General features: G+C 40.8%; 2 protein-coding genes across 2 annotated transcripts; one reads left to right on the plus strand and one right to left on the minus strand.

The window, feature by feature from the left end:
* Positions 1 to 295: 295 nt before the first annotated feature.
* On the plus strand, positions 296 to 10419 carry kcnh6b (potassium voltage-gated channel, subfamily H (eag-related), member 6b). Its single transcript, XM_050060806.1, has 11 exons — positions 296 to 448; positions 2313 to 2737; positions 2942 to 3342; positions 4201 to 4400; positions 4530 to 4782; positions 4874 to 5067; positions 6586 to 6700; positions 6952 to 7221; positions 7392 to 7572; positions 7820 to 8024; positions 9403 to 10419. Exons 1-11 carry the CDS (start codon positions 296 to 298, stop codon positions 9697 to 9699), a joined length of 2694 nt encoding a protein of 897 aa, XP_049916763.1. The 3' UTR covers positions 9700 to 10419.
* Positions 10420 to 11632: 1213 nt separating this feature from the next.
* Positions 11633 to 17688, minus strand: LOC126399889 (DDB1- and CUL4-associated factor 7-like). The gene is made up of 7 exons (XM_050060213.1): positions 17237 to 17688; positions 15528 to 15686; positions 14949 to 15060; positions 14687 to 14805; positions 13753 to 13962; positions 13240 to 13357; positions 11633 to 12391 (listed from the first exon to the last, which is right to left on the minus strand). Exons 1-7 carry the CDS (start codon positions 17372 to 17374, stop codon positions 12219 to 12221), a joined length of 1029 nt encoding a protein of 342 aa, XP_049916170.1. The 5' UTR covers positions 17375 to 17688; the 3' UTR covers positions 11633 to 12218.
* Positions 17689 to 27545: the final 9857 nt, after the last annotated feature.

Consider the following 27545-nt stretch of genomic DNA (forward strand, 5'->3'; position numbering starts at 1 on the left):
GTTGAGATTTTCCAAGGCAAATTAAAGAATAGAAAATACAAAAGTGAATTTTAAAGTTGAAGGAATCCTCAATATAAGTCCAGTAGAAAACTACCTCATGAGTACAGCGATGTAGTTAACACTGTTACTAAATACTATAATTGTAGTAATAGTAGTAATGTCCTTAACAGCAAAGGAAGAATAAAGGACAAAACAAGATTTAAAAACCTGTAAAAACAAAGATTGTTTAAGATCTCTTTGGCATGAATATAAATAAAAATGTGTTTTCCGATCACCTGCAGGCCAGCAGAGCTCCATGGCTGACTCAGACCTTATGAAGAGTGGGGGACCAGCCAGCAGGGGCCCCGAATGCCGCTCGCCTCCGACTCCCAGAATGGAGCTTCTAAGCCCATCCAAGGTGAAGGACCGCTCTCAGAACGTCACAGAGAAGGTCACACAGGTATGGGGGGCGGGGGGGTGAGAACCTGACATGGACTGAGAGCTGGGGAGTCCCATGAACACCAAATTTCAAATGCCCCACGATGTGTTCACTGCTTGCCACCTTCAAGAGCTCACACGAAAGGGTAACTGGTGCTAATGCAGGCGACTAATGGGAAAAACAGTTTTTGAAATTAGTCCAGTATTGAGTGAGAGCGCTGCAGCCAGCAGCCGCAAGACAGGCTGCAACATAACTACAAGGGGCAATTATGCACCATCAATTTCCATCCAATAAAAGTGCTGCTTTTGCCACGGACAGGCTCAGATTATTATTGCAAGTGCCTGACAACATTATGGAAAGGATCCCTACAGAGACAGACCTTTTTGTTTAACCAGAAACAGCCTTGAAATCGCTATCACCAAACCCACCAAACTGCATTCAAATAAACAGTAATTTTATCATAAAAAAAAACACTTTGTTCATAGCTGACATAAACAAAATAAAACTCACAAAACTGTCTTGGTTTGTCTTTCCACTGTTCCAACATTCACCAACTCTTGTTTGGTTGAAATAAACCTCAAATTCACCCAGACAGATGTACAAATATGCTGGTTCTATACAGGCTAAAATTACCATTAATTTAAATGGAATCTGGTGGGTTAGCGATATCAATTTCAGGGCTGTTTCTGGTTAAACCAAAAGGATCTTATTCCTTAACAAAAAGGTTTATCTATGCAGGGATCCTTTCCATAATGTTGTCAGACACTAAGAATAACAATCTGAGCCTATCAGTGACATCAAAAGCACTTTTAATGGCTGTAAACTGACAGTGTACAAATGCCCAGAGTTGTTACACTGCAGTCGCTGCTGGCTGCAGCCCCGTTGCTCAATACTGGACCAGTTTCAAAAGCTGTTATTCTCATTAGTCCCACAGACTCAAAAAAAAAAAAAAATAGGACAATACAATCCAGGTTGAAAAATTATGAATTTATCCTGTGTTTTGAGGCTCATAAAAAAGTTGCTGTGGTAGAAGATCGCTGTTAATTAACCCACTGGTGGAAAAATCAGTATTTGGTTTGGTGGCTGGGTTGTTTTCCTTCTGGTTGTGAAAAGCAAAGTTCCATTGAGCCACAGTTGAGGCCTACTGTACTTACTGCTGGAGCCCTGAGGCTCTGCATTCTGCATCACTGCCTCTGTGGGATGGTGTGGGATGGATATTAAACAACTGCAAGTGTTTGCAACAACCTGTGACCTTCCTGCACGGGGTCACTTGTTGATTCCTGTCCACCTGTCCATCTATATACTGTATATATCTAACTACTTATCTATGTAACTGGTAAACAGATCTATCTGTCTCTGATGTCAGTGAGGATCATCAAGGCTAAAAGTGCTAATGTGAAATTGGGTTAAAGAGAACACGAGGACTGTAGCAGCATATCAGCTCAGTTGTGACGCCACACATCATCATCACAGCCCTCCAGCTCAACAGCATCCAACATTCAGTCCATTCTTGCATGGTTGTTGAAAGCACACTATTGCTTTATCTTTCTAACAACTGGAAACAATCACACTACTGTATTTGGATGTCGTCTTAACCCAAGTCTCAACTCTGCTGAGAGTCACTTATCTCAGGATGGTCAAGGATTTGTTGGACCTACATGGTCTCAAAGCCAGAGCATGCAGCCTCCAACCAGAACTGGATCAAAACACTACGTCTTCTAAAAAGGTCTGTTGGTTCGTATTAGTTCAGAGACTTGTTGTGTACTTGTTTTCCTTTTAAAGCAAAAGATTAGATACAGGACAGAAGGATAGGACGGTACATAATTGAAGGAAGACTAAAGGTTTATTTTCATATGTGAGAATCATTGCTTACTGATGCATTCTTTATGTTTAGGTACTTTCTTTGGAGTCTGACGTGCTGCCTGAATACAAACTCCAGGTGCCAGAGACAACATGGTGGATCTTGCTTCACTACAGCCCCTTCAAGGCATTTTGGGACTGGATTATTCTCCTCCTGGTCCTCTACACAGCTGTGTTCACTCCTTACTCGGCTGCCTTCCTCCTGGATGAACACGGGGATTTACGTCAAAGGAGTTGCGGCTACACATGTGACCCCCTTAATGTGGCGGACCTATTAGTAGACGTTCTGTTTATTGTTGATATAGTCATTAACCTTCGCACGACGTACGTGGACCAAAATGACGAGGTGGTCACACAACCGAGCCGGATTGCCAAGCACTATATCAAAGGCTGGTTCCCTATTGATCTGTTCGCAGCGATTCCATTTGACCTTCTCATTTTCAGATCTGGCTCTGATGAGGTAAGAACTCTGCAAAGTATAAGATTTTTTTTCACAAGAACACAAGTTCACATTGTTTGTGTTGATTCTAAGTCATTTTAGAGGTAATCTAATATCTTTGATATAACTGTAATGTCCTAAAGTATCTAAACTTCTTCTTCTATAAGTTCTCTAAGTTGCTAAAGTTTCCCTGCCTAACATCCTCTCCCCTGTCATTAACGGATACCAAAGATGGCAACCTTAACAAGCCTGCTGAAAACAGCTCGGCTGCTGCGACTGGTCCGTGTGGCAAGAAAGCTGGACCGATATTCTGAATATGGGGCTGCCGTCCTCTTCTTGCTCATGTGCACCTTTGTGCTCATCGCCCATTGGCTCGCCTGCATTTGGTACGCTATTGGCTTTGTGGAGAGGCCGTACACGGAGACTGGCTGGCTGGACAACCTGGCTGAACAGCTGGGCAAGTCGTACAACGACAGCGACTCCTCCTCCGGTCCATCAGTCAAGGACAAGTACGTCACCGCTCTTTACTTCACCTTGAGCAGTTTGACGAGCGTGGGGTTCGGTAACGTCTCTCCAAACACCAACTCAGAAAAGATCTTCTCCATCTGCGTCATGGTCATTGGCTGTGAGTTAAATAACACTGTTAGGGACTGTATGAATATTATTTGGGTGGGCAGGCAGGTCTGAGCCTTTCAATTAAAGGAAAAAAACTGCAAAATCCTCCAACAAGAGTTTTCATTATTTGTTTTTTCATTTTTATTATTATTTTTTTTACCATTAAAGCTGTTTCACGCAAAGCACTGATTTTTAAAATTCACATGGAAACTTGTAATGGAAACTACTTTCGACCTGCGGAATTGCGGAAATTGACATTTGGCAAATAAAAGCCTTTGTTCCAACTGATGTCATAGCTAGCTTGCTGCCAAAATGCAGGAATGTCTCGTGAATTTGGCTTCTGCTTCGGCTGGGTTATGATGAAAATGGTAATGTAGCTGATATGCACTTGCTAATGTTTTATGTTCGTCATGGAACAGGGCTAGCCACAACAACTAGCGTTAGCATCACATTTGGGGTCCAATTAGTTATTTATGTGTAGATGACATTAGCCTCTTAGACATTTTCTGTCGGGTTAGGTTTTTGTTGTGTGGAGTGGACACAGGCACTATTTACATACACATTTATATCTATTTATTTTTCAATTTTATTTATTCTTTTGACAAAAGACCCTCTGTGCATAGTTGTCATGCCGAAATTTAGCATGCAGATTTTCTATATTCCTGCATTGCATTTTTGCAACACAATGGTAAGACACAGATTTAATCTGCAAGGAAAGGCCCACCCCCCCTCTAGTAACTTTCATACAGTCCCTTACAGGATATTAACCTGTTGTCACAACCCCCTTTTGAGCATATTAAACATTAACAACTAATATTCCACAATAGTCAGAATAATCTGTGTGTCCTCGTTGCTTCTTCTGTCTCAGCTCTCATGTATGCCAGCATATTTGGAAATGTCTCAGCCATCATCCAGCGGCTGTACTCTGGTACGACCCGCTACCACACCCAGATGTTGCGGGTCAAAGAGTTCATCAGATTCCACCAAATCCCAGGCTGCCTTCGCCAAAGGCTAGAGGAGTACTTCCAGCATGCCTGGTCCTACACAAATGGCATCGACATGAATGCTGTATGTAGAAGGTTACAGGATTAGGTGTTATTGTCCCACTTTAACCTGTAACAGCTGTCAAGGTTGTTCAGTATCCCCGTTTCAACTCTGATCCTTAGTATGTTGATGGTCTTGTCTTCCCATATTCAGGTGCTGAAGGGATTTCCAGAGTCTTTGCAGGCAGACATCTGTTTGCACTTGAACAGATCTCTGCTACAGAACAGCAAGGCTTTCCATGGAGGCAGTCAAGCCTGTCTGCGCGCCTTGGGTATGAGGTTTAAGACAGTCCATGCTCCTCCAGGAGATACTCTGATCCACTACGGAGACATGCTGGATTCTCTCTTCTTCATCTCACGCGGTTCCATCCAGGTCATCAGGGACGATGTGGTGGTCGCCATATTAGGTATCTAATTATAGACAATATGACTGTGATGTCTCAAAAATGCTCCAAAGATGAAGTGATAAGGAAATAAGAAATATTCATGCTCTAACAGAAAAGAATGACACCTTTGGAGAGCCCATCCACCTGTATGATGAGCCGGGGAAGTCCAATTCAGATGTACTCACCATCACCTACTGTGACCTGCACCGCATCCTGAGGGACGACCTGCTGGAGGTCCTGGATATCTACCCAAGCTTTGCAGACAACTTCTGGAGGAACCTCAAGATAACGTTTGACCTGAGAGATGTATGTTGGCAGTGGGGATGGGCATTTTAAGTAACTTTCATATTTAAAAAAAAAAAAAATCTTACATATGTAAGAACAGAATTGTAAATTGGCCGACGATGGAAAACAATTGCAATGTGAAATTAATTTATTGAGTAACCAGGCTTCAATTTTTCTATAAAACCAATTGAAAGTTCACGTAAGAAAAAATAAGTTCTGTCGCTGCAATTAGGATAGACACAGTCCTGAAGAACCGTCTATGAGCCTCTCTCCCCAAAGTCCACCGTCTGCCTGGTATCTTGAGCACACAGCAGCAGCAGCCAACATCCTACACCGAGGACTTAAACAGTCCCAACAGATCACAGAGACACCGAAACAATTGACTCTGTTGTTAAACCTGTTAACCATTAATGTTAGCTGTGTGATGCCAACAGTAAGCCCTGCAATTGTGCATGTGTGGTAGGCGGACTCTCAGCAACTGTTCCCCGGAAGCCTGGTCTCACTCCGATGTTGTCGAAATCTGGCGCTTGGGCAGTGACTTACAGCGTCAGAAACCAACGAAAAAAGGTGTCCTCTAATGTCGGCATGATACGCAACCGATTGCCATTACAGTTTAACGGCACCTGGTGGGGTCAGGAAAACATGGCAGGACAAGGACAAAAGCTAAGGCGAAAGTCCAAGGGGATCAGGCGGGAGGGGTGGTGGATGGATCCAACAAACATCGACTTTCATTCGACAGTGCGCTGTGCGCATCCCGTAAGATTCTAAAGTCAAACCCTGTTCTTCATTCCTAAACACAACCACATGCTTTTGTTGTTGAAGGAAAAACATGTCACTTCATGGTGTTGTACTGATGTATTGCGTTTATTTTGAAAGAGACTGTATGTAAACAGTACATTTCCTGTGAAAACAGAAGTCTATCTTGAAAGAAGACAATGCATGTACCAGGCAGAACTTGACATGGTGTCCCAGAACGTCAACAACTGGTGCACTCAGGGTACCTTGCATGTCATATGTGGATGTGGAAAGTCTCTGGAGCGGAGCTCACATTCCCTTAACGGTAATGTCATGACTAACAGAAAGAGCGACAGCAAGGAGTGAAGAGTGAAGATATACACTGCACACAGTCCTATAATAAAATAAGTTTATTCCCATTTTAAATGGTAAAAAATTTATACAAGTAATGTTCATGTGGGAGGGGGGCAGCAAGTACTCTATACATTGAGTTGATAGTGACATCCAAATGAGTACTGGAGTACTCTTGTTAGTTAGTTAGGATTATTAACCGCAAAATCCCTGGTTTACATTTGGCTGGAGAACGTTCTTGCGTGTAATTCACCATCTCTGCCATCTTGCAAAATAATTCCTAAAAAGTCATTCTCCTTTTACAGCTGATGTTTCCTATTGTATCCTCAACCACCCAAGAGGGGTTTCCGTCTTTGGATTTCTGCCTGTAGATTTCCTTCTGTGCTGAAGCAGACAAGATTGCTGTTGTAGGCCTGTAAAGCCAAAGAAACTGTTTCTTTCTTTGTTCATCAGGCTGATCAAGTACCACCAATAATAACAACAACAACTGATGATTCTGGGGACGACTGTGGGTACCGCCACAAGCCGAGACACAGAATCCACTCTCTGGACTGCCGAATCAGGCCAGGTGAGTTATATGGCACACAACTCTTTCACTAACTGGCTGTCAATCTTTGTATACAGGTTCTTGGAAAGTTGTAATAGAAATGTCCTGAGTTAAAGTCTGCTTGGTAATCAGTGTGATAATCCTCTACCCTGGTAATCTGACAGAAGAACTTAAAAGTGTACAGGCATTGTTTTGACTGGTAACCTAAACCGGACTGATGTGAAAATATTACCAAGAGTATCAAAGAGTAACTGAAGCTTTCTTGTCAACAGATGGGATCGATCATGAAGACTCGTACCCCCTTCAATCCTGCCGTCATCGTCACTCACCTACTCAGGCCCACTGGGATGACCGCTGTAGCTGTGACACCCCGTGTTCCCAGTCAAGTGAAGACCTGGCTAAGCCTCATGCCCACGGTGCCAAAGTAGAGCTTTACCCTCCAGAGGATTCCAGGAGGGACTACTCCCCCTCTGTAGTGCAGCTGCTCCCCCCGAGTGGCACCTCAGTAGGGAGGGACGCAGTGTATGACCGCGGCCACCAAGGTAAGTACGAGTCTTAATTGAAGTCTGTCCGGGAAGGACATACAGAGTGGGGTTTTAAACACGCCATGACTGACTAGAGCCGTTGATGTTGCATAGAGAACATTTTGGGCATTACTTTATCGAAATTAAATGGCTAAATACTTCGACTACTGTCTTTATATTTTCCTCAGCTTCATCATTGAATGTGCCGGGCATGTATCGATACTGGCCAGACCAACAGTCACAACAGTTTTCCAGTCGCGCCTGGAGATCTTCCTCCGCCCGCAACTCATACCACCCACCACCATTCACAGAAGAGCGGCCCAGTGAGCTGGAGTCTCGACTTGAGGTGTTACACTCACAGCTCAACAGGTGAATTCAATGATGCCCTCAGATAGTTTTAATATATTCATATAAGAGGTATAATAAGAAATGAGAGTGGCTGGTCAGATCACTGGCTCAGAAAATGTTTTCAAATCCAAAAGTCAGTGCTTAAAAATCTGCTGTCTCTCATGTATGTGATTTAATTTTTCCTTTCCATTGGCTAGAGAGAAGATTATTGGATAATGTTACCGATACTTCACTTGTTAACCTCTGCCATTGTCTCTTAATTCCCCAGACTGGAGACCCGCATGACGGCCGACATCAACGTCATTCTCCAGCTTCTCCAGAGGCAGATTGCTCCTGTACCTCCTGCTTACAGCACTGTATCATCCAGTACCCTCCCTACTGACTCACCTGGCCTGTATGGGACTGGCACACCAGTGCTGCACAGCATGTACCCCATTTCCCCCATACAGATGGACAGCCGGGCCCCAACACAGGTAGAGAATAATACCAAATGTTCAAGCCAACAAAGCTGAAAGCTGTGTTGAAAGTTTCTGACACCTGCATTAAAGATAAACAGGTTTTATGACGACTGACTTAGTCTGGACAGACACTCATTCTACGGTAACGCTGTCACCCACTACTGGTCAACTGCTTATAGTCTGACTGGTGTTACGCCACACCCACTTTTGCATTTATAGCACTCTCTAGTGGTCAATTTGAATGAACCTTTCGAGACTGCTTAAAAACACTGGGTTTCACCTGGAGCCGGTTCCTTAGGTACGGTATCATACAGAGTTTTGTGTGCTGGATGCGCGTTCTCGTCAGCTCGCGTTAGGTTGTCTCATCATTTGTTGGATAAGCTAACAAAAATGTAACCTAAAATGTTTATTAACATAATCTTTGCCTTGAGCCCAAAGATTAAACCTGTGGGAGACCTCACACCTAACTGTCACTTCAAACAGAGTTGAATTATTTTTTTGTGATCAACGATTTATGAAGATACACAGTTTTTTTGCTCTTTGCACTTCAAGCACAGCTGGGACTGGGACTAGACTTCCTTGCGGTTTTTCAAATGACTTTTACCTGACTGCTGAAAAATTCTCAAAGTGACTATCATAACACTATATTGATAAATGTGTACAACTAAACAGTGCTAAAATATACTGACATTTAGATGGACTAAATTATGTCCAACAAAAAAAATCTACTTAGATGGGGGGGTCTGTATTCTGATATCAGTGTAGTATCTTGCATCAATAGATGCCCAGCCTAAATAGGTTTTTTATTTGTACAAAACTAACCCACTTTCCATCATGGAAAACTCATGATTTGAAACTTTCAGGGTGTGTTTGTGGACATATCCTGCAAGTTTCATGATGATTGACCCAACATTTGTGGAGTTAAGTCTATTTATGTGTGAAGCCACAGTCTTTTTAAGTTCATTGGTCAGTATGTTTTTAATGCAATGAGAGATTAACAAACTTTTGATGAGCTTGGTCCAATAATTATCAGCAGAAAAGTAGAAATTGGACCTGTGGTTCTACAAATTTGTAAAGCATAACAACATGGATGTTGGTACCAAGTTTCATTTAAATTGGACTAACGGCATAGGAGTTATGGGTTTTCAAAGTTGACCTTTAATTATAGCCCCCCCATTAGGCCGACTGGGGTCATATTTCTTGGGCAGCATTTGCACTCAACTTCCAATCATTGGTGAAAACTTTGTGTGTCTATGACGTACCATCTCGTGGGAATTTTCAGAGACATTTCTTAAGAAATGGAGACGACCACTTACTTCAACTAACAGAGATTTTTTTTGTAGTGTTTTGACTAAGACATAAAATTTAAGTGGATGTGATTTCTTTACTCTAGAGTTCTACCCAGACTGACCTTCAGTTCACCAAGAAGTCCCAGGAGTCACTGTCCAGCGGTATCCATGTGACTCTGGCATCAGACGACACCTCGTTCATGACTGTCACCCCCGAAACTGAGACACACATGGGGTTGACTCCTCAGCCGGCCCAGCCATCAGCTAAATCCACTCTCATGGAGAACCCCAGGCTATGTGGTAGTCTCCGCTACCCCTCGCTGCCGGGAAACCTGGACATCACCTCAGGACTGGCAGAGATCCAGAAACACCTCTCAGACCCTGTGCTGCCTGTCACCTAAACACCTTCAGGAACAGAGTTATCATGGCAACCAGTGTGACCTTGAAAGTAGTGGTAAGCCCCTTTTACACTGGTTGTTCAAGGACTTTTACACTGTTACACCACTTCACCGTTCCGTTCTGTATAAAAGGTACAATCACAGAATGAGGGGACAGAGTTGTCTCGCCCTAAAGCCAGCAGTGGAGGTAGTAACAGTGTCGAATCAGTGTTTGTGTTTGAGGGACAGCCAGCAGGTGGGACTTCTGACAAGATGTTATGCGTGACACACAGCTGGAGATGAAAAAAGCAGCTAGCAGTAGTTAGCAGCTAACTCAAAGAAGAACAGCAGTGGAAATGTCTGCAATCTGGGAAAAAAATTAGATGAGGGAGCTCCTTACCCTCATAGCAAAGAACGAGATCAGCCGCCATATAACGGGGACGGTAAATGATTGATTACCATGTTATGCCATTGTTAGTGTTTATGAAGCGCTGCGGACACGAAAGTTATGTCACACTAGAGGCCAAAGCTGTTGAGTTAAATGTCAAGCCAGTGAGCTTTTTTGCAACCGGTATGCAGCCTAAAATCACACACTGGACCGGCATGATGCTGCAGTTGTTAAGTCCGTAAAAATGCCAGTAACGAAGGGACTTCGTAGCGGCCTTTTGCGCAATCTCTGTGTAAAAGGGGCTATAGACTGCCATAGCTTAAGTTAAAGACTTCTGGAAGGGGCCATGAAACTGGTCCAAGATTAAGCTATCATTACATGTACAGATCCAGATCAAGGATTTCCAATTCATACAATGCTGAGACAGGATTACATTTATCAACACAATTATCACACTTTTTAAAGGACATTGCTGATAAGGCCTGTACAGTCAAATTTTCTTTACATCTCCTTATGCTTTATGTTTTATTACTCCATCCTGATTCAGTAAATTTTGTGAGTGCCATCCCCAAAGCTTATTTTGACCAGGAGGAATGACTTCCTGGATTCTCCACTGGTTGCCTGACAACTACTTCTGGCCAAGAAATTCTCCATGTCATTTGACACCCCATAAAACCATTCAACTGTTTCCCTATTTTCAGTGTTTGTGCTAAGCTAAAATAAGCTAAGCTAAACTAATCTAGCACCTGCTGGCTGAGAGGCACAAGCACAAGATTATTGTCAATCTTCCCATCTAATTCTCAAACAAAAAAAGACAACAGCAAAAAAGCAATTCCCACAATGTCAATTTCCTGGCTGGTATGAACTTTCAACAGAACTCCACCACAAAAACATTTTGATCTACTGAATTTTGTTACAAAAGAATTGTGACAAAGATATGTACATTGTTAAATTCATTGTTAAACCAATAATTTTGTCACTGCTCTCTGATGCGCGACACTTTTTCTGTTGTCAACCTATCACTGTGATCTTTTTTGTATTGTGTTTTAAATTCAATTATTACCCGACGGAGGTGCTGCTTCACTTTTGTGAAAATGAATCGTGAACAAGTGATTTTATGACTTTATGTTTAGCAAATAATCACACATCATGACGCCATACTGAAACACCTACAAGTAGGAAATAACTCCTGTTCCCTCCCACGTCTTCACATCCCACCCCAGTCCGAAATTCACAACAGGACTCAATATCACAACAGAACTCACAGCATTCGTTATACAATGTCAGTGTTCTAGGCTGGTTGACAAAAATGTAAGTTTCTCTCTATTGTAGAGATGTTGGAGGATGTAGGCAGTATTCTCTCAGTATTATACAGTAACTGTCATAATACACTTTTCAACCTATCATTTCTAATTTTACATCTGTACTATAGATTTTTATCAATATGTCACCTCACTGTAAATTAACTGTCACCTAACTATAAAACTTCTGTATAATGATTTGACTGTGAGGGACTGTTTATTTTTGTATAAAATAACGGTGGTATGAATAAAATAATTGGTGCACAAATTACAAAAACAAATCTGTATTATGGTCAATGGTTAATACTAGTTAACTGTTACAACAGAGATGTTTATCTTAATACAAATGATATTCAGTTGAATAAAATATAGGTTTAAAAAACAGTTGAATACATGGACACTTAAAACCACATTCGATCCACTTTTAAATGTGGCTACACTACATGTTGCTGCTTCATAAAAATGAATGGTTAATGTTGTAGTGGGTAAAACTATATACAATGCACCATGTGGTGTATAAAAACATGTAACTGACGAGCCTTTTTGTCCGTGAGACAACGTGTTGAAAGCTTTAAGGCTGTTGAATCTTAGTCTGTACATGAAAACAGTTTCTTGAGACTTGGCTGCCGGTTTTGTTTTGGCGCTCCATTTAGTTTTCTGATACAAGACGTCTTGATTTTGTATCACAAAGTCAAGCGCTGCGGTTCTTACTCAGTCGGAAAAAAAACGTTGCACACATAATCTGTGTCAACGTGAACCCAATACGAGCAGGAATTGAATGTTACTTCATCCTTAAACAACTTGTAAATCCAACTGAGAGTGTTTTTGAGTTGCCTTATTTTGGTGACTGCAGCTCAGACTCTGAGGATTTCCAGGCAGTTGTTGTAGCAGATAGCGATCCAGTCGGGCTGGGTGGTGGCCCACTGGACGTTATTGATCTCTCCTTCAGCTGTGTAGGCCAGTATAGGGTCTTCAATGGCCCGCGGCATCTGCTGGATGTCCCAGATTAGGGCCTGGTGGTCCTCCGCTAGACAGAGAGTTTTGATTTTAATTGATTTATCTTTTTTAAACAGGAAGAAAACAATGTCAGTAAACACCACATGTAAGTGACCTGAATCTGGTTGAGAACTATTCTTAAACATGTTCTTACATAAACCATGAACATCAATGCAACATCAGGAGAAACAAGTAAGAGACAAAATACACACAGCACCACATCTGTAATGTTGCTTTAACAGCACATCAGTGTTTTGAACTACAGGGCCGATGCAATGTGCAAACTATAGATTGAATGTAATCGAATTTTTACACAGTATTACGTGACTGTACTTGAGGGGGTTTTTGGACAAAGTCGTCTTGGTATGTAAGTATTAACTTCAGAAATTAGTGGAGGCGGTAACCTCTGCCACTTTATTCTTTTGTCTTTAATATTCTGCTTTGCTTAAACACATGAAGCCAACATCCGATGTGATCAATCATCTGTCATCACAAACTGAACGCAGTCCTGCTGCATCTTGTGATCAAGTCTGCAACTCTTTGTTGGGTGACTGCTTTTCCCTGTATGCTAATTTTCAAGTGTAGTAACTTCTTCTACTATTAGGAGTGCAACAAATCATTCTTTTCATTGTCCATTAATCTGTCAATTATCTTCTCAAATTAACCAAGTAGTTAACTTTCCAACTTGTGTATTTACTGTCACACTGCTTTGTTAAATTGACACACATTAGAACGGCTCCCTCTAGTGCTCATTGTCAGATACTGCAATGATGTTTACACTTGTATTGAGATGATCTCGTGTCATTCTGTTGCTGTTATATTTTTAGACACAGCCCTAAACCTGCAAACAAGCTTCTGTGTTCACTAAAATCTGCATACCTGCTGTACAGATGTGACATGAGGAGTGTGGTGCCCAGGCGATTCCATTCACACAGGCCCTGTGGTTGTTGAGTCTGGCCACCGGAGTACAGGGCACACGCACATCTAAGATCACCACCTGAGGATATGAGAAAATAAATGTACAGACATCAACTAGCAAATAAAATAGGACAAATAGGGGCTCCAGATGACGATAAATTGGTAAAAATTATCTTCCATTCTGAGTTTCAAGAAGCTAATTTAATATTTTAAGTCAATAGACATAGTTTTGTAAGTCTCAAACTAATGTGGGGTTTTTAAGTTCAGTACAGTTCCAACATGTAGACTCATTATTTAAAAACGTACCATGTGTTAAACATAGAAAAACAGTATATGCTGTGAGAAATTACACTTCCCATGACTTATAAGCTTTTTACATTTTCACTTTTAATTCAGAATCCCAGAAACATATTTGAAAAGAAGTTTAGAGGTTTTAGTTTTATAGCATGTATTTAGAGAGGGAGCAGCATTTACCTCCATGCTGTCCATTGCCATAGTGACCAGGTAGTTGGGGTCTTGCTTGTTCCAGCAGAGCCGGAGCAGTGGGTGGTGCTGGGGGTCTTCATAGATGATAGTGCTGTGTTCGAGGTGACGGAGGTCAAACATGCGGACGGAGCCGTCCGCCCCCACTGAGGCAAACATGTCCCTGCCACCGCCCGCTCGGCTGAAAGAGATGTCATACACCTGCAATGCAACCAGACCATGAGTGCGGATCAGCTGAGTGAGGAGAATTTGACTAGAAGAAGATAAAGTTACTCTAAAGCACTATTTGGATGGGATTAGTTTTACATGGGCATGTGAGGTAATGTTTACCACAGGACGTTGGTAATATTAATGGCCAATTCGCACGGGATAAGAAATATCAGTAAAACTACCACAAGTGGGAGGGGTAAATCCTTTCACACACCGCTGTCATGTGCGTATGACGTTGCTTCCTGTGCGTACCACACTCGAACACACTTGAATCGTGTTCGTCGTAGGCCCACAGTACCTGAGGTTTCACACGGACTTGTCCGACTGTGAAGTGCAAAACTGAGTGCTTCTTCAAGAGCCTCCATGCTTGAAAATCCACGAAAAACCACTTGTAAACAGGATATGACAAAATATCTACACACACATATTTACTGCTGGTCTATTCGCACGGGATTAGTATTACCTGAGGTAATTGTCCGGGACCCTTTTACAGAAGGTGAAAGTCGCGTTAATCTTTGCTGACATCGTGCGGTAATGATTACTTGCATGGCACATTCGAACGGGACTAAAATCTCTGGTAATTATTACTTTACCCCACGTACCTATGTAAAACTAATCCTGTCTGATTAGGGCTTAAGACTAATGTCTATAAGTACTGTTTTATTAAACACATTACAATTCTTGATGGCCTGATCAATCATGTCAGAACATTTACCTCTTTGTCGTGGGCAATGAGCTGTGTCTTGACATGACCAGACACTAAGTTGACCCTGCCCAGCACCTGTCCAGTCTCCAGCCCCCAGATCGTGCAGGTAGTGTCGATACTGGAAGTACCTGCACAGAAAACATACATAAACATAAAAACAATGTCATCTCCATTTTAACAATAATGACTAATAACAATAATGACTTTGAAATCTCATCATTTTCTAGGATCTATGAGGGATTCACCAGTAGAGTCAGCACTGAGTTTTTACCTAACAAGTTTGGGTCCACCTCGTTCCAGTCAAAGGACGTGAGTGGTGCACAGAAATCAGAGTTCTTGTTATTGTTGAGCAGGCACTCCAGTCGGGTCTCTGTCTCGCCCACCTGACAATAGAAACACATTTTTATAATTGTGCACTTTAGTGACTTCATATGATCCACATGCACCACATGGTCTATTATGGGCTTCACCATAGTTGTCATAAGCAGTCATCATGTCCACATTCAAAACAGTTTTACACAATATTAAATAATAAACAATAAAAAATGAATAACCAGTGTAGTAAACCTGTAAGACCGTTTAACACCTCTGTACCATTTATGGGATCAATGCATCCCAGAATGTTTGTCTGTAAAATTATCCAAACAAACAAAAAGCAAAACAATTTTTTTTGTTGTAACGCTGTAGCATATTAGAACCTTACTTTTCAGAATCAGAAAGTTATGAGCTTGAAACTTTGAGTGTGGAAAACAGGTATACAGTAATTGGTACATAGTATTTGACTATGTCTCTATAATATATTTCTATGACTACAGGAGGTCATGGCTTCAGGTCAGACCGGTCCTCTTACCCTCCAGATTCTCAGGTAGTCTCCGCTGGTGGCCAGCAGGTCAGGGTATGCTCCTTTGCTGTCTGGAATCCACATGACCTTGGTGGTGGGGTAGGGATGGTCGAAAGTGTTTCGACACACAAACTCTGAGTTCTCCTCCTCCAGACCAACTATCTGAACCTGGGAACACAGAATACCAACTCACCTTAGGTGAGTCAGGGTAGTGTTACTGAGCGGGGGAACAGCACAGTCACTCAAGAGTGGGACAGGTGGTGGTGATTTTAGGGATCCTGAGATGGGATAATTCAGTTCGAGACACATTATATTAATCATAACCACAAAACGTATCTTTAATGTTTTTATTGTCATGTCAGATTTTTTAATTCTTTACAATACCACCATACGTCCAGGTCCCACTTGTGCTGATAGCAACTAAATGAATGAATCAATTCAGTTGGTATTTCCAGCTTTGCTAAACACTGTTCTGTCAACTGAAAATGGATAATAAAAATGTTATTAACTAATTAAGAGTTTAATAGTTGTTAAAGTCAGAAGTTTGCAGCATACGTAATAAGAAAACTGAACAGTTCAAGGCAGTGGTTCTCAAATGGTGTGCCGCGATGCCAATCCAGGTGTGCTGTGGGATTTTGTGATAACCACACATTATTATTGCAATATTATTCAACTGGGCCTGTACAAAAAGTTATGAATGAATTTTAAATGGACTGCATCAATATGTTGAGCACTGTGCACACCCATTAGCCAATAAACAGGTAAACTGGGAACCTATTTGTCGAGATTTTGGCTTGCCTTCTGGATGGATCAGAGGTATATACTGAGGATACTTTTACCGATTGCAGAGAAAATGATAACAGTGAACTGGAAAGATGCAAAACCACCAACTATGACCCAGTGGATGCAGAGACTCCGAATGTTCTACATGATTGAATGAATGACCGCAAGTCACGCTATATCTGGGGATCTAATTGAACAGAATGGATTGCTGTAATATATTGTATTATAATGGCCTATCACTGAAAATACCATTATTATGTTCCTCTGTAACCAAACCTGCTCTGTTGTAAATGCAACTTCCCTTTGTAAGTCTTAGTGTCGTGTTTATTTAATTTTTTTCTTTTCTTTATTGTATACTTAAGTGTATTGTTTACCTCTCATTGTTTTGTCTTGTTTGTTTATTAAAGATATAAATTTTAAATTTCAATTCAATTGAAATTTAGCACAAAAAAACCCCAAAACAATTATTTCTTAAACTGCTAATCTGTTTTAAATGTCAGCAACTGACTTCCCCCACTGTATTACAATGGGAACTGTATTTACATTCATATTGAAATTATGTAATGAAGGTAAACTGCTGCCTACAATCGCCACAAAACATTTCATAAACACACAGACAGGTAATACAAAACAGGATGAACAGACATCATTTTCATATCCTCATAATGTATCTCCAGGTGTTTCCCAGTAGCTACAATTTAAGTTAACGCTAGCTACAGTTTGTTAGTCACTAGTGTACATTGTGAACCGTTGCTTTCAGTAAGCTTTGACAGGGGGCCTGGAGGGGACATTTTATATGATAATTGAAATTCTAACGTTACTTTTCATTGATACAGTGACTTTCCAGTTACTTATATCTATGATTTGTGTACAAGACGTCGCCATCACTGGTCATGTCTGCCATTAAAAGGCACCATGGGACAAGATGAAGTTACCTTGTTATTGTACTCCTCCACAAAGCTACCGAGCGCCAGGCGGAACCGTTTGTCCGGTCGGACACTCCAGTTCATGGCGTAAACCGTCCATGGCGCCTCGTACTTGTAGATTTCTTTACGTTTACCGTGTAGCGACATCTTCAAAGCGTCTACAAATAACCGCTGGATGAGAAATTATTAGTAGCAGCGTCGCAACAACCCCCTCTGCTAGCTTACTTTACAAAATGTAGCTACTTAGCTAATTTATCGTCTCTGCTAACGTTGTGGTATTTCTGTAGCATAAGGCTCGGTAACTGTTGCGTCCATGTAGTCGGGGCGCTTTCCCGGTGGTAACAGCTTTATGTTACTGGCAAAAAAATAACTGAATGTTAAAATTAGCCGCAAGCAGCTGCTGAAAGATGTGCGAAAACTGGCAGTAATGGCGGCGACAGGGGTACAAAAATAATGCGACGATGAGCGTCATCAAGACCGCTGGTGCTGCCTTCACAGGGCGGCGTGAATGTCGTTTATAGCACATCTAAACACAAAAACCACCCAGCAAGTATTTTTTAACAAAAGGGAAGGCAACGAAGGGTTGATACTTGACTTTCTGAGAAGCTTAAGGGACAGACGGTTAATAGATAAGCTATAATGTAGTTAATTTATAATTGTTCTGCCCACAACCTGCCTATCCAACGAGCTTTGACTTATAAACAACTTCTTGAAAGGAGAGTTTACGAGGAGCACATGAAGGCAGCGTTGCATAGGATGCGCTCCAGAGCTGCCTTTGTGCATACAGATGTGTTCAGGTTTAAAGTTTTTCCCCCAGTCTAAACTAACATCTCTTTTGAATCCAGTTAAATAAATCAGATTGTCCGTGACTATTTTCCCGTCCTCTCCTGGCCTGCACATATTGAGACCCTACCAGCATGGGCGAATTATGAGAAAATGGACCCCAGGGCACAGATATGCAAAAGGCCCCACCACCTCTCCTACATGGTTTTGCCTCTTTTTTGTTGTTTCGTGTGTCTTTGTAGTCATTTTGTGTCTCTGTTAAATAATTATGTGTCCTTTTGTACTTATTTTGTGTCTCTTTGGAGTGCCTTTGTATCTCTCTGTGGTCTTTTCTGTGCATCTTTATGGTCATTTGGTTGGTCTCAAGGTGTCAAGGAAACTAAAAAAAGAAAAGGACATGATATCAGTGACAGCATTCAATGTGGCAGGCACAGCCTACTGCAATTATAATCAGATCAGAAAGTAATTAGAGGGCTACCAGTAACTTACCAGTAACCAGTAACTCTGCAACTCTACATTTTCGAGTGGATGGAGATCATGTGATGTGTGCACCCCATAAGCACATCATCAGTAATGTTGCCAGTGCCAACAGTGTACATGACAAGCAACACTTGTTCCTCTCAGCTGCTCTTTTGCCTGACACCTGGCTTCTTTCCATACCTCGACTTCTGGCATTGATTGCTCACTTAACGCAGTAACCCCTGATAAACCCCAGCAGTCTCGGAGTATTATTCATCAGCAATGACAGCACATTCATCTGCGTTCTGACACCTGATTTGCCTGTAGTGTACAGGGTGTTTATGCTGCCACACACTTTTTGTTTTTCCACCTGTTAACAGCTAAAACAACATTTGCATGTCAGGTCATCACCCAGGGTTTTATAAATGAGTTTCCACAACATGTTGTTTGCAAATTCTGATGTTATTTGCATCACTTCTGATGTACAGAGGTTAATGGATATTAAACCACACTCCGTGCGTCTGCTGGTTTCCATAAATATATGATTTGTAAAACTGAAATTGACACCAGGTTATGAATTTGATTGAAGCCTACGCACAAACATTTGCACAGATGTTTGACACATTCCTCGGGGCAACAAGACACAGCAGCACCTCGGTGAAAACATCCCTACCAAACCTTGTAAGCAGGTACAGTATGTGTAGCATGTACAGGTACTTGTTTGCAGCATGTTGTGTGTATGTCTGAATTTAGTTTAATTTTAGTTTTCTGTGTCTCTCAGGTGTTTAATCTACTCCGCTCAATTATGTTGCTTGAGATGCTTTACCAGTCTGAGCATCTGTCCAACAGCTCTGCCCCGTCTGGATTTGTCTGGGAAGAATTTGATTTTAATGTGTGTACAGGCCATGAAGAGGGCAGATTTGTTTGGGCTGTTTTGACAATGGTGTGCACTGTTCTTGGTCTCCCTGCATCTACCGCCATCCTCTGGGAGATGTTTCAGAGATACAAGAGAGGAACTCCTTTCACACCAAATGATGTTTTCATCCTGAATGTCTCCGCTATGGATTTTGTCTTCTTGCTCTTCATCCCGCCGGGATTGTTAAACCAGCTTTTCTGGAGGAGTTGGTCCTTTGAAGCGACTTGGAACTTCATCTATGCCTTGAGCACATGTGGGAGACCCCTCCTGATGGCTTGTACCTGTGTGGACTGTTACCTGGCTGTGGTTCATCCAATCCTCTACCACAAGAGGAAGAGTCTGACTCCCAGGGTTGTGATAGTCGGCATTGTTTGGACTTTAACAGCTGCCACTGGGGTTGCATTCTTTCTTTTTTACAAGTTATACTTCTCCATACTTTCCATTGTGCCATTTATAATAGCTGTGATAATAATTGGCATCTGTGATTCTCTCATCCTCCACAAACTAATTAAGTCTGAACCTGGCAGAACAAACATTCACCCGCAGAAGCAAAGAGCCGTCCACACCCTCATCAACAGCCTGGTGATGACAGTCTTGTCTTACCTTCCTCCAGTGCTTATGTTAGTTATTGGCTGGCCGCTGATCAGCAGTTTCAACGCCTTCCTTTGTTCGATTGCTATTCCGATGACCATTACTTCCACTTTGGGATCTACTATCATGCCGATACTCCATCTAAAGAATCAGGGAAAACTGGATCGTTTCAGGCTCGGATGCTGCAAGAATTCTTGATTCATGCCTCCTCTGATAGTATCTGCATCTCCCTCTCACATAACCAGGTGCCAGAAGCTAAAAGGTCTCTGACTCGTAGAAAGTTAAAATAACCCCTAACTCAGTTTTTCAAGTAAGCCATATCCCTGTGCATATTTAGACCATCACATATTTATGACATCATGAGCGTAGATTTCATTTCAACACTAGGGGGACACATATGTAACGAATGGGTTGGGCGTCCTCTACCAGAAATATTTGAGCATGCTTATTAATTAATTGGAAATCAGATGATGCACCATCCCCAAGACACTGGATTAATGAACTTGCCTCTTACACACCTACACAAATATTATATAATATGAGGAAAAAAACCTTCAATCTTTCAGAAAATATGGGGTCCCTTTATTGACATTTTTATAGAAATGACAAAAAATGTAGAACCATACAGGGGTGGGGGGTTGATGCTGAACAACTTCTTGTTTCTCTTTCCCAAGTTTGATCATTTCTGATCCATTCATGAATATATCAATATATGTTTGTGCGTCAAAATGTCCTAAGATTTAGTTTTAGTCCATCCTCCCTGTACAGTATATACTTAAGGCATAGTATCCGTATGTTTTATTTAAATTCTTTTTTTAGTATGTTTTGTTTGTATTTTGTTTTGTTTTTTGTTTTTGGATAAGTATCTTTGTCCTTTTACTATTTCTTTTAAAAAATAATATTTTCAAACACACATTTTGGAACTGCTCCTGCACTGTAATTTGAGCATCTGTTAATAAAAACAAATCTTTGCAAAAAAAAGAAAACAACAACAAAAAAACAACCAAACCAAAAAAAAAAAAAAACAGCGTAAAAACACTTAATCCTGCATTCTAGTGAAATTTTATGCACCAAAAATGTGGGGAGACAAATGCACATATTCTAAATATTAAGGAGGAGTTGTCTCCTGTATTTCCCACTGAACTCTACACCTATGTGGCATGTGGTTCTCTTCTTGATTTAATTTATCTAATGCTATGTTCTTATATCATTTATCATGTCATGCTGTATGTTTGCACTAATGTTTTATGTTTATAAAAAAGAATTAAAGAAAGTTAGAATTAAGTAATTTTTATACTTATACTTAAATTTATCTTTATTTTTAAGACAACCAGTTTGATAAATGTTGATGGTGTGATTAGAAATAAATAGCTATGAACTATCCTATCTGTTGTTAAAAACACTTTGATGCACATCTTGTTTGTTGTTGGTTCTTTCCTACTCTACAGTTTCCTGTATAATTCTGTAGATATTTTTACCTTAAAATGACAGCTTATATTAATGTCTTGTCTGATAAATGGAAAAAATCTCCATAAATAAACCATTTTAAAAAAGAGAAATGAATAAGTGAATGTCTCACAAAGTGAAACTCACAATAAAGCTGTTAAATTTTTGATCATGATTATCGATGGTAATCCTCAGATGCTCCATACTGTGGTGGCAAACAGGTGGCGGGATAACTGTGAAAATAAACTATTTGTTCTAACTTATAAAAGCTAGTGTCCAGGTTGTCTTAAAAATTTAAGTTGACCGAATCTAAAAAGACAAGTTCAATCATTACAAAATTACCTCAACTTGTCTTCTCAAATTCAGTCAACTTAAAATTTCAAGGCAGCCCAGAAACTTTTTATTTTTTAAGTTAGAACAAATACTTTCTCTTTACAGTGTATCTAAGCTGCTGTGGAGTTACCACTGTAACTTTTATCTGTATAATTTGAAAGAAACCCGAAACCTTTCAACTAATATTGTTACGCCACAGACAATGGATAGAAAATTATATCAGTATAAAAAATTCCTAACAATTGTAGTGGCTTTTAAACACATCAGAACAAACTGAACTATTAGTATTGTAGACGAGAAGACACTGTGCTTCTGCATATAATTTACTATAACTTTGAAAACCTCAGACTGAGACATTAATCTGATAACACTAATGAAATGTTTGATAAACATGTGAGGAAGAAGTCTTTTCCACGACAGATTTACATTTGGTTCCTCATTTGCAGTGATATATGACTAATGTAAATGATGAAGGCGAGCAGGTCATCTTTCATGACAGTTGTACTCATGCAGGTGTGCAGGTATAAACAAACATTTACATACTGTGGGATGAAGATGTATGTTGGAAAAAGGTACATTGTGTGACGTGAGTTTCCAAGTTGGATTTTCCAACACAAGGGATTCAGAGTATTTAACAAAAAATGATACACACAGACAAGATTGTAATTTTGTTCTCTTCTACATACACACATATTTTTACATATTTTTTGCGTCTTTGTTTTATGTTTTAATCTCACCTAAAACTATTAAAACGTGTGTAATATAACAAATATAATTATATTTGTTGTCATGAATCCTACATTTTATTACTTTACATGTGTTTTATCTTAACACTCCCACAGTGAATAGGAAAAACTCACACTTTATTGATCCCAGAAATGAAGCATACACTGATTCACATTTATATATAGATAAGTATAAAATGGAAAATCATATAATTGATAGTATATAATAAATAACAATAACAACAAAGTTAATATGGTACATGAATATAAGCATGTGATTTGTGAGCTCTTTCCTAAAAAATGATGGGATGGATGATACATATTGTGACACTTACATCCTGATATCTGCCGACACTGATGCCTACTGAGACGAATTAACTCAGACCGTGCAGTTAAACAAGTTTATTTACAAGTTATTTATATCATCAGCTGAGTAGATTATTTGTGCGCTGAAATATCGTAAAAAGCAGTTCAGACAATTCTACTGGCTGCAGGCAAATAAAGCTGCAACTTGTGAATGGTTAATAGAGGCTTCCTTGGCTCATGACTGGATCAGGGATGCACCAGCAAGAGATGCAATCCAGGCAAAAGTTTTGGACCCCCCACAAAAACTGGGAGAAGGGGCTCCCGATGGCCACTCATGTTGGTACATTTTGCAATGACAACTAGAAAGCCCCTCCCATAAAAGCACTACAGTGCACTGCTAATGCCCCAAAAGAACCCTAAGTGGGGCCCCTTCTGGCGAGTGTATGACAGCTAGCTACCTCTAAAACTTTCATACATACAATATTAGGTGTAACTGTATAAATCTAGTATCACCTATCAACTGGATGCATTTACTGTTTTGTAGTTGACACATCACCATCAAACTTGACTATCAAGGTGAGACACTACAGGTGAAAATGCTTTTTCATGTGCTGGTCAGTTTTGAGATTTTGGGCTATTTTGCTTCCATAACATGTTGTCATTCAGACTAAGACTGGAAAGACAACATCCAAAATGCATGTTTAGATTTTTATTTATGTTCAGATTCCTGTTCTGGAAACGTATGCAAACATTGCATGTTTAACTATATAATGAGTACTTTGCATACTCAAACATAAAATGTAATAAAACTTGTAATATAAAAAATAATTGTCTTAATGTAAGTAATCAACTGGGGAAGGTTTCATGGCAATTTCTATTAGATAACATTTTTACCCTCTTCATCTGTGCCGTCTTATTTTTGGTCCAAAAATGTATGTAATTTTACAACACATACCTTTAAAGGCCATTTTCTCAAAATTGGATTTTTTTCTCTGAGACAGACATCAACACCACTACACAAACCATTCTGGCTTTATCCCTGTTTATATTCCAAAGATTGTTTTTGTTTTTTTACATAGGGGATTGTTTATATATCATTAATAGCTTGATTTATATAACCATAGACGTAGATTTCACAGGGGGCATGGCACCATCAATATTAAGAATGTTTGCATTCAACACCCCCACCCCCCAATAAAAACATAAAAGTAGCAGAGGACATTTTGACAACATTTAAGACATTTACACCATAAACTGCTGCATTAAAGGCACAAAATGGCACATAAAAAAATCACCAGAATGAAGGAAATTAAGCGCCGTCTACCAAACCCGCTGCTTCATGTGTCGCCCCAATATTGAAACAAAACAAAAACATTTTATATGTAACATTTTATTCCTAAAAACATGGTGAAGATTATTTTTTTAAGGCTGTTGACATTTCTTTTCTGATTTTCTAAGGGAGTAATAAAAAGAAACATCAATAATTTTCTTTGTTAAAAAAAACTTTGATGAAACAGAAATGAAACAAAAGTTTTAAACCTGACTTTATTCAAGGTCAGATTTTGTCCTGGAAATATATCTAAATTAATGCTTATTCAATTAGATAATGTTTTTTTTGCATATTCAAACATACAGTTTCAGAGAACTAATTTTCATGGCAATATTCATTCGTTCAATATAACCACTTATCCCGTTAGCTGACATTGGGCGAGAGGCAGGGTACACCCTGGACAGGTCACCAGACTATCACAGGGCTGACACATAGAGACAGACAACCATTCACACTCACATTCACACCTACGGACAATTTAGAGTCACCAACTAACCTGCATGTCTTTGGACTGTGGGAGGAAGCTGGAGTACCCAGAGAAAACCCACACTGATACAGGAAGTAAATACAAACCCCGTACGCAAGGGCTCCCTCACCCTGGGTTTGAACCAGGCACCCCGTTGCTGTGAGGTGACAATGCTAACCACTGCACTACCATGGCACCTATGATGATATGCATTAGTTAAAACTGTCTAACCCTATTCTCTCTAACCATCTGAACAGCAGGGACTCTTCAGACTCCCCAGATTCCCCAGATAGAGCAGAGGCATGATCACACTCCCTGCAGTCGGAGTTATCAGGATCGGTATGGCCAAAAAGCATTCATACACTGTGTCATCACTGATGATCAGATCTCCAAGGATGTACGCCAGCACTGGGGGGACGTACGATGTGACGGTCATGACCATGCTGTTAGTGATGATCTGCAGAGCCTTCTTCTTCCTCGGGTGGAGGTCTCCGCCTGCATGGACGGACTTCTTCAGAGTCCAGAGGATGGAGACATCACATGAGATGATGATGGGCAGTGCTATGATGTACACAGACATGGCCCAGGCGCTGTGGTTCATCTCACTGACGACTGTGAACGTGATCCCTTGAGTCACCGTGATGGTCCACACAGCCGCAGCCATGAGGATGCGGGGGGTCAGACTCTTCCTGGTGCGGTAGGTGACAGGATGGACTACAGCCAGGTAGCAGTCCAGACAGATACACATTGTAAACAGAGGTCGTCCAGCCAGGTTCAGAGCATACAGGAAGTTACTCAGCATTTGAATGGGCCTGATGTACCACAGCAGGAAGTTACACAGTCCGAGCGGGACAAAAAACAAGAAGACCAAGTCCATGATGGTGAGGTTGAGCATGAAGACGTCGTTGGGGGAGATGGGGGTTCCTGCTTTGTGTCTGCGGAACAGCTCTAAGAAAACAGCAACACAGGCAGGACACCCAACCAGAGAGAAGAGAGCGCTGAGAGACGCCCAGACTATGATACCTGCCATCATGTCCCCACAGTGTCCAAACATGAAGACTCCCATGTCCACTGAAGGCTCACTGGAGTTGGAGGTTAGATTCTGGAGAATCATTGCAGCTGTGACAACTTGTTCAGCTACTGCCTGAAATAAAACAGGAATACATAAAATGAGGCAAATAAAAAACTAGATCTTTCACCTTAATATTTTTCTCTGACAAGCCATGACGTGTTTAATTGCCATCTTACCTTGACGATCTGACCCCATTTTTGGACTAGACTTTCTAATGAAGGGGCTGATTTGTTTATCTTATGAAAACTGTGATTTGAATATGCACGTGACACTCAGGATCATTTTTCAATCTTCATCTGCACTGACATTTTGTAAACAACGAATCAGGCTGACTCCAGGTATTTTAGATTCTGTTACTGTGATATAATCTGGGCTGTGTTAAAATGGAGTTCTCTCTACCTCATGGTAAAGATAGAGATCGAAGGTCAAGGGTACCTCTATCAGGCCAGTTCACGAAAGTCTCTCTAACAACCAGAGCAACACTACAGTATTACACACGTTATTCAATAAGGCTGCAGTAGCTCAGTCCATAGGCACTTGGGTTGGAAAACACAGGGTAGCTCATTCAAGTCCTTGTTGGGACCAAGTATGGAGCAATCCACAGACCTTGGTGTGAGCAGTTGCATATACTGTAGGAACTACTTTCATTCTACCAAACTACACCTGCCAATCATATCACTGCGCAGAAAGAGCCGCAGTCTGACACTGCTAGCTTATGGAGATTAGTTTATAGCTAACCAACATTGCTAGCTCACCAGAGCGGGTGCGTATCTATGTTTCCAGGGTTCTATGTTTCCCGGGTTCTATGTTCCCCACTTAACCCTGCAAAAAAGGTTCTATGTTGCCTGCTTAACCAAGCGGGAAACATAGAACCCTTTTTGTGTAAGCGGGGAACATAGAACCCGGGAAACATAGAACCCTGGAAACATAGGGATGACCCCCTCAGGCTTGTGGTGCTCAAAGTGCCCAAAAAATACATTTGAAGAACTCAACAGCAATGTCTCTTCCCAGAAATCATGACCTGGTTACTCAAGATAATCCACAGACCTTGTTGTGAGCAGTTTCATGTAGGAACTATTTTCTTTCTACCGAACTACACCCATCAACTGTATCATTACGCAGAAGGAAGCGTGCATCTACTGCTAGCTCACCTAACACCACTGAGCTAGCTAACATCACAGCTCAGCTGAGGACGAAGTCTTTAATGTTTTTATCTCACGCTGTCACGAAAACAAGCCTCTCGTCTATTAGCAGATGCACACATCCTTCTGCACAGTAATACGGTTGGTGGGTTTGCTAGAAAGAAAATGAAACTGCTCACAACCCGATTTTCAAATGTATTTTTTGGCACTTTGAGCACCACAAGCTGAGTGCCATCTAGTTCCATTAGATTGGAGAGAAGGCAGACATCTCTACAGCTGATATCTCCAACACTTGGCAACTCACACCAAAACACTCTAGATTAATAATCAGCACTACAGGTAAGAGGAAAATACGTACTTTTGATTTTGGAGTGAACTGTCCCTTTAGACCATTGTGCTTGTTTTCTTATGTCTCTCTATTATTTTAATGATATTAAAGACATAAAAAGGCACATAATTAATAAAAAACAAAATTATCTGGGTAAATGGTGCTGCCATATTAAACATCATGCTCTAGTGCGCATGCGCCCGCGCGTGCAGCCTGTTGCAGTCGCTCCTGCTTGTTTTCTTGGTTTATTAAGTTTGGTATTTGTGCTGGCTTTTTGAGATTGTCATTTCAAGAGTACTTTCAAGAGTACTTTCAGTGGGAGACTCATACCACCAAGATGTACCACTGAGCGCCACAGGAAATCATTCCTGCCTGTGGCCATCAAACTGTACAACTCCTCCCTCTGAGTGGCCCTGAGACT

The sequence above is a fragment of the Epinephelus moara genome, chromosome 13 (assembly GCF_006386435.1).
Source record: "Epinephelus moara isolate mb chromosome 13, YSFRI_EMoa_1.0, whole genome shotgun sequence".
Classification (NCBI taxonomy): domain Eukaryota; kingdom Metazoa; phylum Chordata; class Actinopteri; order Perciformes; family Serranidae; genus Epinephelus; species Epinephelus moara.